Genomic DNA, 12,551 nt, shown 5'->3' with positions numbered 1-12,551 from the left:
TTACGCTTATGTGGACTATAAACTACTAGAGGTTGCTAATTTAATGCTTCCCTGCCCTTCACAACAATTAAAAGCAAACAAACAAAAAATCAGCATCCACTTTGGCATTGCGCACTATTTGTTTTGCAAATGAGTATGATTTAATAAAATAATACATTGTTGACTTACCACAGCACGTGCTAGGCCTCATCTATAGGAAACAGTTCAAAGGCATCAACGTCATGCACAGTTTGCCATAGCTGATATTTGAGTCTGGCCTGCTGCTGGTACAGGTTTCTAACACTAGCCCTAAAGACAAAACATAGAGAAATAAATATTTAGTTTTATTTTTCAAGTCAGATAGACAAAGGAAAAATTCAGAAAACTAAGGTAATCCGATATGTCAGTATTTGCACATCATATAACAAAGATTTTCCTCTGATAATACCATAATACATCCAGCTACAGGCAGTATTTGTACCATTCATCTCTTCCATGCAAAGAAGGAAGGCTAAAGATAGGAAATAATGTAGAATGAAGTGTTGTCTAAATGAGAGAGAGGTGTCACAGTTATTGTCCCCCCAAAAAAAAATTAAAAAAAAAAAAAAAATCAAGGCAGGCAGACTCTAGTGCTCAAGAGCTCAAGTTCAAGACTGTTCAAACTGGAACAGACGGCAGTAAAAATCATAAAACTGTTCTACAACAATTATTCTTGTTTCTATCCTACCTTTTTCTGGTTAGATCTTCACATTTCTCTTTGGAATGAGGAAGAACAGAAACTCTCACTAAAGCTGAAATTTGTACACAAACATCTGCCACTAATACCTGGGAATTAAAATTAAATTTGACTTATGACACTACAAATGGCTTTATAAACGGTGCAACATGGATACATATAGACATAAGAAAAGGTCTGTCAATTACTGTTGGTAGTTAGCATCCTCTTTAAAACAAACAAACAAAAGATGTGACAAAATATGTTCAAATGACAAAGAGCTTGCAGTCAATAAACTTAGAGACAACCTTCAGAAATAAGGTAAAAAGCAAATGTTGTGGTATTATGACAGTGAATGAGAGGAGGAGCAATCAAGCATGTACCACTCTGGTATCTAGTGACTGAACAAAAACAGCTGACTAATACTATGTGGAAGGTTTGGGCAACATTTTCTTACCATTGTTTTACAATACGTTTTCAAATAGCTCAGAAGGTAAGTGAACTAAAACTCTATACTAAGAATAGAAGATTTAAAATCCTGAAGAGAAAACAACTGTTTAACAAGAGTGCCGGCTACACATACTCAGGCTCCCTTGAAAACATGTTTCAAATAGCAGTTCCTAATTTCCTGGGTTTTCTGATATGTTACTGTCGAATCCTGGTGAAGCAGCTATTGACTTAACAGGAAGGCTGTTCTGGGCCTCCTGCTTTTGCTGTTTATTACAACCTAAAAATCTCACAGAAGTCCTGGGTGACTAAAACACCCCAAATTTCGCATGTTACCACTGTGATATGAGCAAGGGTCTGCAATCTTCTTTGATCAAGAGAAAAACCTGGAATCCTAAAAATACAAGAGCTGCTTTTTCTTTTTCTTGCTGTAACAAGGGCTCTGATCCTGTCCTAGGCTCCAGGCACAATCTGGGACATCCTAAGACACACAAAAGCTCAAGACTTCACGTCCCTTCCATAGAGATCAAACAGAGAACATTAATTCCACTGCCATTAATCACATGCCAAATCCTTTATTAAAAATCTCACTATAAAACAAAGAAACAAGACTGAGAAGTATTGGCATTTGAACTACCTGCCCTCCTCTTCTAACAAAAGGCCAAAAGTGCTTCTAGAGCTTCCAAACAAAGCTATGGCTATGAGGATAAAACACAGTGTAGCAAATCAAGGAAAGATGTGTAACTTTGTAGAATGGTAAATGGGACCACTGAATTCCGTCCCATTCCCTGTACTGCTTTTGGTCTCTACTTCAATCTCACTGTCACAGCATAAGAGAAAGGAAACACAGCCGTAACACCTGATATTCACACTAATTAAAGTCATATGTTGCTTTAGGTTTCAGACCATCAGTAACCATGGGTTTTAGATGGTTACTTGAGTAAGAACGATTTGTTTCTGTGAAAGACTTTTTCTTATGTCTGCCTACACAGATGGTGCTGCAAGAAAGAAAAAAGAACTCACAGCAAATGCAGCATTTTTTAACTGCTGCCTTTTTATGAGGGTTATTTTTTCTTGCAGGTGGCCTTCAGAACAGCAGCCATGCAAGAATCATAGAAAAGGGTGGCAAATACAAGCCCTGGAAGCCAGGTTATTTTTGCAATCAGTATTGTGGTCCAGCGAAGCTTCTCCTTTTCTCCTGATCATGTAATAGAACAGAAACTGTGGTAACACGGCAATCGTCAAGCTAATCGTAATTTCTAGTAGTGCTGTTATAAGCTCAAAAAGTAACCAGCGAAATGGGATGGACTGTGGGTATAGAATGCTTGCCATAAGAAATTTAAAACTTACTTCATTTAAAAAAATTATTAACAAGTTGTGATTATTTTCTGTTATTCAGGAACTGTCAAAAGAATGGAGTAGCTTCTACTGAAAAGCAGTTAAAGAGATACCCAATTTTAAAGCTAGAGACCTTTCTCTAAATGCAGCTGTTCTGCCTTCCATATCTTAATAAAACTAGGATGTCACCTGCCAGAACAATGATAAAACCCTACTCCTTTGGGCCTGCTTTAGCTCTCCCTTAAATTGCCTGAGTTTTGCAATGGACTGCAAACTACAAGTGAGCTTTATAATGTTCTCCAATACCATGGTAAGGAAATTTTGATCCCTCTCTCTTTGCTTCCAAAAGCTAGATACTGGAAGGTATTTTGTCTTACAATTATTGATCCAGTACTATTAAATCTCTAAATAATGGCTGCAAACACACCAACCACTGACAGCGGAAAAAGAAAACCTACAAGAAAACACTAATCCCCAAGGTCTGTTCATAAAAAGCCCCTTCAGTGCACACACATATTTCTAATCATGAGAGGGACATTTTCCAATACCTAACAGGCAGACAGGCAGCTGAAGGCAACTAATTTTTCATGTTAAATGATTTTTGCCCTTACCCTATTGAGCAACATCTCTATAATCCTAATACTCCTCAACAAAATCATAATTACAAAAGGACCCTGACAAATTATGCATACTTGAAACCTCAGGAGAAAACAGTGCACAAGAGTGCAGTTTACTGAGAGTCAGGGAGAAGGAAAATTGTTTAATGCCTGAGGTCAAATCACATTTGTCATTCACATCTGCGTCCCTGTAAGAGAAAGTCATTAGTTGCACTAACTGAAAATGTATTTCTATGCCACCTTTCCTAGCAGGAAAGATGAGCACAAAGTAGGAGCACTACAGAAATACTACTCCAGAGTATTCTTGGCTACTGACTACAGAGCAACGTTCTGGAAGAGGGTTAAAAGATCAGAGGTTTGGTGCTTTGGTGCCCTACACTTTCCCCAAGGCACTTCTGTGCCAAACAAAGCTTAGGTATGTGCAAAGACAAACAGCCCTGTGCAGCAGCAACACCATCCTTAAGCTTTTTCTTTTTCTAAAGATGGCCTTGCATGACAAGCTCTGTGTCCTCCAGCAAGCTGATTTCAGGCTTCTGCTGATCACTTTCATTTGCATTTTCCTCCTATAAAATTTCTAAATAATCTTCTTCAAATGTGTATTTTCATATAGTGTTGGTTTGTCTTTAAGCAGGTCTCTGGCAAAACTCACAGTGAACATACCAGAGGGGGGGAAGGCTGCATTGAGGATATCATAAAGCTATGCAGCAAAAAGAACCCATGTAAACAAGCTCCCAGTTACTCAGGACACAAATGCTGTGAAACATGCCCATCGTGGTTCACTGGAAGCACCACCTGCTTATTAAACAATGCTGTAACAATTAATTATCCTGGTTAAATTTGTATTATTTCTAATAAGGCCTCTCTGCAGTAAACAATAAAGCAAGCATTTCTTCCCATAGCAATAGCTTTTCTGCCAGAGGATTTCCCTCCAAAGCAACATTGATTTCACTGCAGTATCTAGACTGTTGAATTCTCTTTCACAAAATAACTGGCCTGTAGTGTCCTGCAAAGACTTCTAAAAGCTCTTGGTGGTTTTCTAAGCCCCAATAGGTATTTGGATTTTTTTTTTTTTTGTTCATTTGTATATTAAAGTAATGCAGAAGACTCACGATTATCTTAAAAAACACTTTATTAAAAACACCCCCTGCTCCCTCATTCAGCACAGTTTTTCAAACTTATTTCTGCCCCCAGGCAAAGATTTCTGTCCTCTGGCTCTTCTAGGTGCTTATCACTATCCTCTCTTCTTTCTTATTTTTACAAAATCAGATTTTATATGGCTCTGTATGGACTATATATATATATATATAACCCACATACAATGTATTCAAATCTACTGAACTGTAAGCCAAGACACCTCCTTCCCCCAAAAGCCCCCAAGCAGCGTTAGAGGTGACGAGGCCAAGTAAAACAGTACTGTTTACATGAGCCAGCTGGTAAAGCACTATCACACTCCTGCCCATGATGTGCCTCTGCACTGCTCTCAAAACCATCGGTCACCCAAAGTGCCCAAACAGAAAAACTTGTACAAACCTGAACACAGGAAAATGATTGTTTTCTGGCCACAAAATGTACAGCCTGCAGCCTTCCGGCTTCTGTTAGCAGTTTATTAACCTGTATCTCTCTCCCTCTCCCCCATTTATTTTAAACAGCAATCAATATTCATCACCCCACCCTGCAAAAGCAGGTTAGTCATAGAATATTAGCATCAACCACCTACCATTCCGTGCTTGCGAGCTATTCTCCTCGTCCAGCAACCTTTCCCCCAAACTGCGACTTTAGGTGGTTATTTTTAAATCACATTCCAAACAGTGCCGAGGAAAAGATGGGCTATTTATAATAATAATTTAAAAAAATAAAAAGATGGGCAGTAGGATTCAAGGAAAATCAAGGTTTTCCTTTAGAGAACTGAACAAAAAGCCTGGGGGAGAGGGAAGAGCAGAACAAAAAAAGGGGAGGTAAAATGTCTGATAATAACGAAATAAAAGAGACGGGAGGGGGGGGAAAAAAAAAAAAAAAAGAGTGGCTTGCTGAATCACGCTCTTTCACTGCCTGGAAACCATTGTGCAGCGTGATGCTGGCTGTACCATTGTGGAACCTACCAGAGGAGACAGGCAGAGAGCTTGGGGAATGGGGCTGCTATGGCAACTGAAAGGAGCACATATGACGTCAAAGCACACAGAGGTCTCATAGGGGGAGGGAGAGAAAAGTCTAATCTGCAGCCACAGCTATGGTATCTCCTGGTGAATCAGGAGATAGAGCAGAATAAGGGGACAGAGCAGCCTGCAAAAGGAAGCCGAATAGTCTTCTGCAGCACTCACCAGCAGCAGCAGCAGCAGCTCAGGCATCTGCAGCATCCAGTACAGACTGGACACAGTAACAGCAAGAATTCATTCTGTGCAGATCTGCTCTTTTGTTTGCATTAGATGCTATACACAGGCATAAATGCCCATCACCCTAAAAAAAAATGTCCAAATATTTGAAATGCCTTTAAATTTTGTACTCAAGGGGAAAAAAAAATAAAAAAAAAAGGGCAAAAATAAAAATAACAACACATCGCCTTCAGAGCTATTGAACACATCTACTCATGCAGCTATTGCTTGCACGAAGAAGCAAGGCAGCTCTGAGAACGGAGTCCCTTAGAAGCCCAAAGAACCGCTAAAGATGTCTGTTAGCAGTATATTGTGCCCACTACTGGAATGCGCCAAATTCCCAGAATAAAAACTTGCCACTTCAATAAGGCCCCATGGCACAGAGGTACTATTGCATTTTGAGCTCACAGAACCAGCAGAGCTGGTGATGACTTCTGATGTCCTCAAGTTGAAAAGTTACACTTCTGTATACATCAAACTGCAGGATGTGTCTTGTGTTCTCTTCGGGCATTAAACATCAATGAAAGTACACTGATAAGACCACTACACTGAACAGACTTCCATGAAATTCAGGCTGGGATAAGAGCTAGCCAGAAATACTACGGTGAAATTAAATCTTGCTGGAATAGCTATAATCTCTGAAAAATAATTTCTTTCAGTACATCAATTACAGTGGACAAGTAGGTTATCTATTCTCGCCTTAACTGTACCATGTTCCTCCACTCTCTTCATTTACCCTGTTCGTCCTGCATGTTCAGCTATCAGCACTTATTTTGGGAGGTGAAGGTTTTCATCTTGGTCTGTGTATCATTTCTGTGTACATATATAGTTGCATGAAAGCCTGAACACATTTATTTCCAGTGAGAAAAAAATCTATAGTTCCAACTTTACGACAGTGTTGCTTTTTTTTGTTTGTTTGTTTTTAATTTACTTAACACAGACCAGCAATCACCACAGAAAGTTCTCCATGTGCTCTTAGATTAAGAGAAGGCTGGATGTGACATAAGGAAGAAGCATGCATAGGTACATCACGTGCCCAGGGAATGCCCTGCCGTTGTCACCAGTGTCATAAATGTCCTCAGGAGGCATGAAGGGCAGTGGGGCACGCCCTCCACTGCAGTCAGCAAGCCTCTGCACAGAAGACACAAGCAATAAGCCAGATAGTTTTAGTGTGTTAAGTCACTGGTCTCAGTAACCATCGCATATTTGACTAGGTAAGCTTCAGAAATCTACAGTTTACTATGCCACTTTTTTTGAGTGATGAAAGGATGAGAGGCAAGTAATGGAGCTGCAAGATGCATAGCAGAAGCCACAATTAGCAGTAACTACAAGATATTGAAGCAACCAAAAAATCCCAGCCCAAACCCTCATCACAAGGTTGCCAAAACAAACAAACAAACAAAAAATAAACAGGTAGTTTTCACATTGTTATTAAAAACACCAAAACCCTCACTCCCTTTTTGTCTCTGTAAACCTGTTCTTCTTGCTTCCATACTGTTACCACATCTGTTATCTTAAGGCATCCAAGACATTACGTTCTGCTACCATCTAATCGTCATATTTGAACAAGAAGTAGTACTGCTTGCAGCATAGCAGGCTGATAAAACACTTCAAGAATGGTTTCTTCCCTTCCAGATACTACAGAATACCACAAGAGAATATTCTGAAAAAATATTTATTTTGTGCTTATAAGTCTTCTTCAATGAAACTCTAGAATTATGTTATTGTTAGGCAGAATACCAGAATGAAATTATTTCTTTGAATAAAGCCTATGTAGTAGCCTCTTTCTTGATGGGTGGAAAGCCTGTTTATTATGAAAACCTATTAAAGATTTTGGCTTATTTGGTGAATGTCTCCACTATACAGAATGTCTCCAACCATACAGAAATATATACATATATACATATGTGTATCTGCTTATTACTAATCTGAAACAGAGGGGGATTTTTTTTTTCTTAAAAATATGCCCATGCATGTATTTTAATTGTACTACCTAAAATGTTCAGAATACATTAAAAAATAGGTTCCCTGAAAGAAAAACTATGGTGTGAGTCAGTAGAATGGAGAATACCTTTGAAAATGGCATTAATTGACCATTTGTTGGTGCAGAAGGGGTAGGGAGTGCTTGCTTTTGACACAATTATGGAGACTGTGGTTGTGAGAAGGGAGAAGAAAGAAACTAAACTGCCTAAGCTCTTGCAGAGGTGACAGAGGTTTTAAAGAGTAATTAGGGTATGTGCCCTTGGCACAACAGATCTAATTGACACTAGCATCTTTCAGGATGCTGGTTTTTTTCTGATAGAGGGCTGCTGCTTCCTCGAGCTCAATAGATAAACCAAGATTTTACTCCACACTTGTGTGGAATGATTACAGCTCACTCTTTGCAGTTTCCTGCTGAGATGGATCACTGGCTGGGTCAACATAGACAAAGATGCCATAAAAATGCATTCCAGCCTGGAGTCAGGCCTAAGATAAACATTGTAATGGCCTGACACCATGCAGAAAATTTGAGTCAATTTAAAATAATCATTTTAGGCACCTGTTTCCCAAAATAGCTGTCCCAGTCTTAACAGGCAGACAAATGCTCTCCATAATAGGCAAGACTGGAAGTGAGCACAGTATTAATTTAAGATCAACTGGACTGAAGCATATGTTTACAACAGGAGGAGAGATACAAAGGTCACCATGAGCCAATTAAATTCATTTCAATTAAGCTCTTATACCCCCACTTTGTGCCTCTAAAGCACTCATTAGTGTTGGTCTTTTTTAGTACAAAATTTCATCTTGTTTTACCTTAAATATGAATGCAAGAGAAGTATGTACAATTTGTAGCCCAGGAGATGAACACTAGACTGTACCTCTGTCATCGATTTTCTTGAGATAGACTGAAAGCACTGAGGTTTGGAGAACAATTATGTCAGGAGCTGTTCACATTCAATCCTGTATTTACATAAATAAAAAGAGAGTACTCAAATAAAAAAAATAACAATGTAAAATTGAGATTCTTGTCCATCTGTACTTCCAATTCCTTGTTTGCTGATGCTGTTTAGTTTTGTTGTTTGTTTGTTTGTTTTTTAAGATGAAAAATAGATGTAGGTAAATGAAGCCCTCTGAAAAAAATTAAGTTTAACAGACGGAGGAAAGCAGCCATGACTTTGTGTTCACCTTTAACAGTTTTACATGAATCTTCTGAAGTGGTACTACCAACAGACCAGTAACTCCAGAAGTACCAGCTCTGCCTGCTGCAGAACTACTCAGTGACTCACTATTAATCTATGTGAAGTCCAGGACTAAACTGGAAATGCTCAAGCAGTTTATGCCATAGCTCCCAGAGACTGCTGCATGGATGGCTGCATGCACCAAGTCCTAAATTGTCACAGTTCACAATTCTGCATATTAAAATTACCTGGAGCTTGCAACAGCTTAACACACTGGGTTGAAAACTGTGGTGTTTCAGCAGCTGCTACAAACCCCATTCAGCTCTATGCCTTACAGAGGTCATATAATTCTCACTTGCAACACGGATCACATTAAGGCAGCTAAAATAAAATCCTGGTGAGCAAACGCCTTCATATTTCAAAGCATAAAGCCACAAACCAATCTCTAAACAAATCCTTCCCACCCATTCAGTGCTAAAGCTAGAATGAAGTGATTTTTCAACATGACTTTTCAGCCATAGTTTTTCTGATTCCACTCTAATGTAATGTTGCACAGTACAGTAAAACACTGAAGAGGTACAATAGGCTATATATGATGCTGGAACCCAGACTAACCACATCACTGCTGTTCTCCCAAGGTATATGACCGGTGTACATAAAATCCATTAGTTCCTTTGTTCCAAAGATATTTTTCAAGCTTCAGAAGTCAAATACACAAACCTTTTTGTGCAGCTCTCATTTGCCTGCAGTACAACCTTCCATTGCACTGAACTTCTCAGCTAGTTTTAATTAAATCTGAAAATTCGCAATATTTTATTCAATCTCTTTCTCAAGAATTATTACTTATGAAGGCTGACCTGGTCTTTCTCTCAGACAAAAGAACGATCCTGCATTTTGTGCTCATCTCCATCAAAAGGCCTTTAAAGCCATCACATTTTCCACATGATCATTACAGTAGTGGCTGAGGAAGGTTCTTGGAACAGTTAAGGAAGCTGCACACACTCCTATCACCCCCTTTTTCACCACCCCGTCCCTTCTACTACCTCTTCAGCGTCATACCATGATGATGAGTACATTTTAACCTCAAGATTTCTTTAACTTTGTTACACAGATGGATAGATGTAATAGAACTAAACTGAAGTGGAGAAATAACTGCGAGCAGCATCACATCTTTCTGATTAACTTTGCTGTTGAAAAGCACAATCTTAACAGTAACTTCCCATAGCCTGACCAATACAGAGCTGCTGCAGTTACAAAGTGTAACTGGAGACAAAATCTGGTAACTGAGAACAAGGAAGAATATGGCAAGGCAGGCATGGCTGTTTGACAAGTTTGTTTTTTCACACCAAAGGTTTTAAGTGAAAGAGACAGTGAATCACTGTAAATAGATGTACCAGAAGAATTTGTGAAGAACATAGACTGACAAACAGGAACTGTCCAAGGAGTTACATCGATGGTCTTTTTATAAATCACACAAACAACTACAAAATCAGGCAACTAGTCTGGTATTTTACAGAAACGCAGTTATTTCAGAAACTGAAAACCTATTTTATATGTGGTAGAGAAAAAGTGTAGTTTCTGAAAAAAAAAAAAAGGTTCTTCAAGTTAAGAGCACTATTCATTACCCATACATTTCTAAATCAATTTATATAGGATAAAACAAATGCTACCAGGGTTACATTAAGATAGGCATTAACACAAGAAATGTGCGCATGCCTGCTTGCTTATGAATACACTCATTAGAAGGATTCAAGTTTTTAAACTCATCATAATTAGAAAAAGGAAGTCCTGATCCAAAGCCCATAAATATCAAAGAGAAGGACACACATATTCCTCGCTGAGCAGTGAATTAGTTGTAAAAAGGATTGCTAAGTACTTCTTTCAAAGGGAATGAACTTAATGAATAACTTAAGCACATGAAACTAGCTCATCTGTAACTCAGTTGCTGCATCTTTAGTGAGAAATATTTCAGTACTTATTCAATTACACACATGTCAAGAATAAGATTTCAGCACACAATACCATTAGTATTTTCGAAAGAAGCACTCACCCTCACTGGTCTGTCTCCTGTCAAGGGCTATATGTCCTGTAAAACTCTAGAAAATTAATATACCCTAAAATGCACTAATATATTTTTTATTAAACTTATCACTGCTGTTTTATTATCCTAATGTCACAAACCGTTACATAAAATGCTAAACATTCCATAAACTGAATGCTTATCACAGAAAAGAAACCAATCGTAATTTAAAATTGCCATCTGAAGGTAAAAACAAGTAGTTAAGAACTGTTCAAGTCTTATCTAATTTTAAAAATTGCCATTTCCTGTATTCAATAATTCTTCCAGAGCAAATGATTTCATGCTCAATTTTCCCTGCAGAGACACATAAAGCATGTATCAAAGATTTAATTATAAATTATTCCAGTACAATAGACCACTAAACAGAATTTAAACTTGTTTCAGGATGCAAACAAACACAAATCAACCCCTTCTCTAAATGAGTACTTTCTCGATTTACATAACAGGAATACACAGCCATTTACAACATCTCACAGTTTTACCTGAAAACTATGACACACTTCCTGCCAACCTCTGTATTTGTATACTGCCAGTTCACTTTGCTGCAACCATAAAATTAAATCAGACTGCGACAGATGGTGTCCAGCCTGTTTGAAGATATTATCTGCTGTATAAATATTGATTATTTTAATAAGTTGTACTCCAGATACACATTTTGAAAGAATATCATTTCCTATCTTGAGCTTGACGGACAGCAAAAGCTTTGACTATGTTACCACGGCAATAATATGTTCCCTAACGTTGGATTTAGAAGAGACGGGGCAAATAATTCTCTTGGATAAACACTGCTGTATTCAAAGTTGCTCAGACTCACCAAAATGCAAATAAAATAAATATCCAGACTGGGTGAATTACATGGACTCCAGCATCCTGCTAACAGGTGAACAAACCTTCTCCACTAACAAATTCTCTAGTTCCTGGAAAACTTCAAAGGCTTTCCATATAGTACCTTTTCTTATAAAGTCTTTGTTGGTAGATTACTTGCTTTGGAGTTTTTTCCTTTTCTTAAATTTAATTCTTGGATAACAACTTGCACAACTCATCCGTTTTTTCCTGGAGCTCATGAGGTGATGCTGTGCACTTACTAAGTCCTGATTCCAAGACTGGACTTACAGAATGGCAGAAATAGCAGCCCACAATCCACTTATTTTAATGCAATTGAGTTGTCTCCATGCATTTGCTTCCCCCAGGTATTTCTTCCAAATACATGACTTTGAAGGTGTGCTTGTTTCACTTTGGGAGCAGAATGAACACATAATGAATAAGCATTTTTGACGGTTTTATTTTATCTCAGCCCTGACCCTATTTCGGTCAAAAAGGTTCCACTGAAAGTAGAGAGTTGTAAAGACAGTACCTCAGGAAGACAGAAACTAACACTGAGGACTCTAGCACTGCCTGCAAGCTAAAATGAAGTAGAACAGCTAAATTTTCATTTGATTCACAGAAAATTCACCCACGGCAAAACACAGCGAGATAGGTGTGCTGACTACCCAGAGCGCTCTATGTGGGATACATGCTCTCAGACACAAAAATCTCTTCACCATACCTGCTTTTGCACTTGATGGCTAAAGGAATGGTTGTGATGGTCTCAAATGCTGGGTGAGGGCCAGAGAGTGCCTATGACATGTGACACCACACCTGTGTGACATCAGCATGGAACCTTACTATCCAAGACACGGCTACCCAGGTGAGCTTTGACTCAGCAGGAGCAGCTTGGGCTCCATCCTCCACTTCCTGTCATACTGACTGGCGGAGGGCAGAGAAACAGAAGATGCCCCTGAAAAGCTATGTTTCGTCTTCCTTCCACAACTCCAAACACAGTCCAAGGTCTCTATCAGTGAGCACTGC

At 38.7% G+C, this 12,551-nt stretch overlaps 1 protein-coding gene and 1 long non-coding RNA gene across 23 annotated transcripts in view; both read right to left on the bottom strand.

Annotated features, from left to right (window-relative positions):
* Positions 1-5,211, bottom strand: part of MAPK10 (mitogen-activated protein kinase 10) — a 167,377-nt gene extending 162,166 nt beyond the window's left edge. For 4 of the 22 annotated variants that reach the window (XM_065061827.1, XM_065061833.1, XM_021289234.2 and 1 more), the window contains exons 1-2: positions 4,814-5,204; positions 169-288 (exon numbers count right to left, since the gene is read on the bottom strand). Coding sequence is in view for 1 of the 22 variants with exons in the window: in XM_065061822.1 (XP_064917894.1) it covers positions 169-190 (22 nt within the window). In the remaining 21 variants the exon portion in view is untranslated. Of the gene's footprint in view, positions 1-168; positions 289-4,626; positions 4,692-4,813 lie in introns of those variants that run through there. The other 18 variants (XM_021289207.2, XM_065061830.1, XM_021289213.2 and 15 more) reach the window with 9 other exon arrangements.
* A 1,180-nt stretch (positions 5,212-6,391) lies between these two features.
* On the bottom strand, positions 6,392-12,313 carry LOC135579477 (uncharacterized). The gene is made up of 3 exons (XR_010472623.1): positions 12,250-12,313; positions 8,324-8,405; positions 6,392-6,596 (listed from the first exon to the last, which is right to left on the bottom strand). It is a non-coding gene; the product is annotated as an uncharacterized LOC135579477 (long non-coding RNA).
* Between the last annotated feature and the right edge of the window lie 238 nt (positions 12,314-12,551).

The sequence above is a fragment of the Columba livia genome, chromosome 4, assembly GCF_036013475.1.
Source record: "Columba livia isolate bColLiv1 breed racing homer chromosome 4, bColLiv1.pat.W.v2, whole genome shotgun sequence".
In the NCBI taxonomy this organism is placed as follows: Eukaryota; Metazoa; Chordata; class Aves; order Columbiformes; family Columbidae; genus Columba; species Columba livia.
The sequence above is the reverse complement of the archived record's forward strand: the minus strand, read 5'-3'. Positions and strand labels throughout refer to the sequence as shown.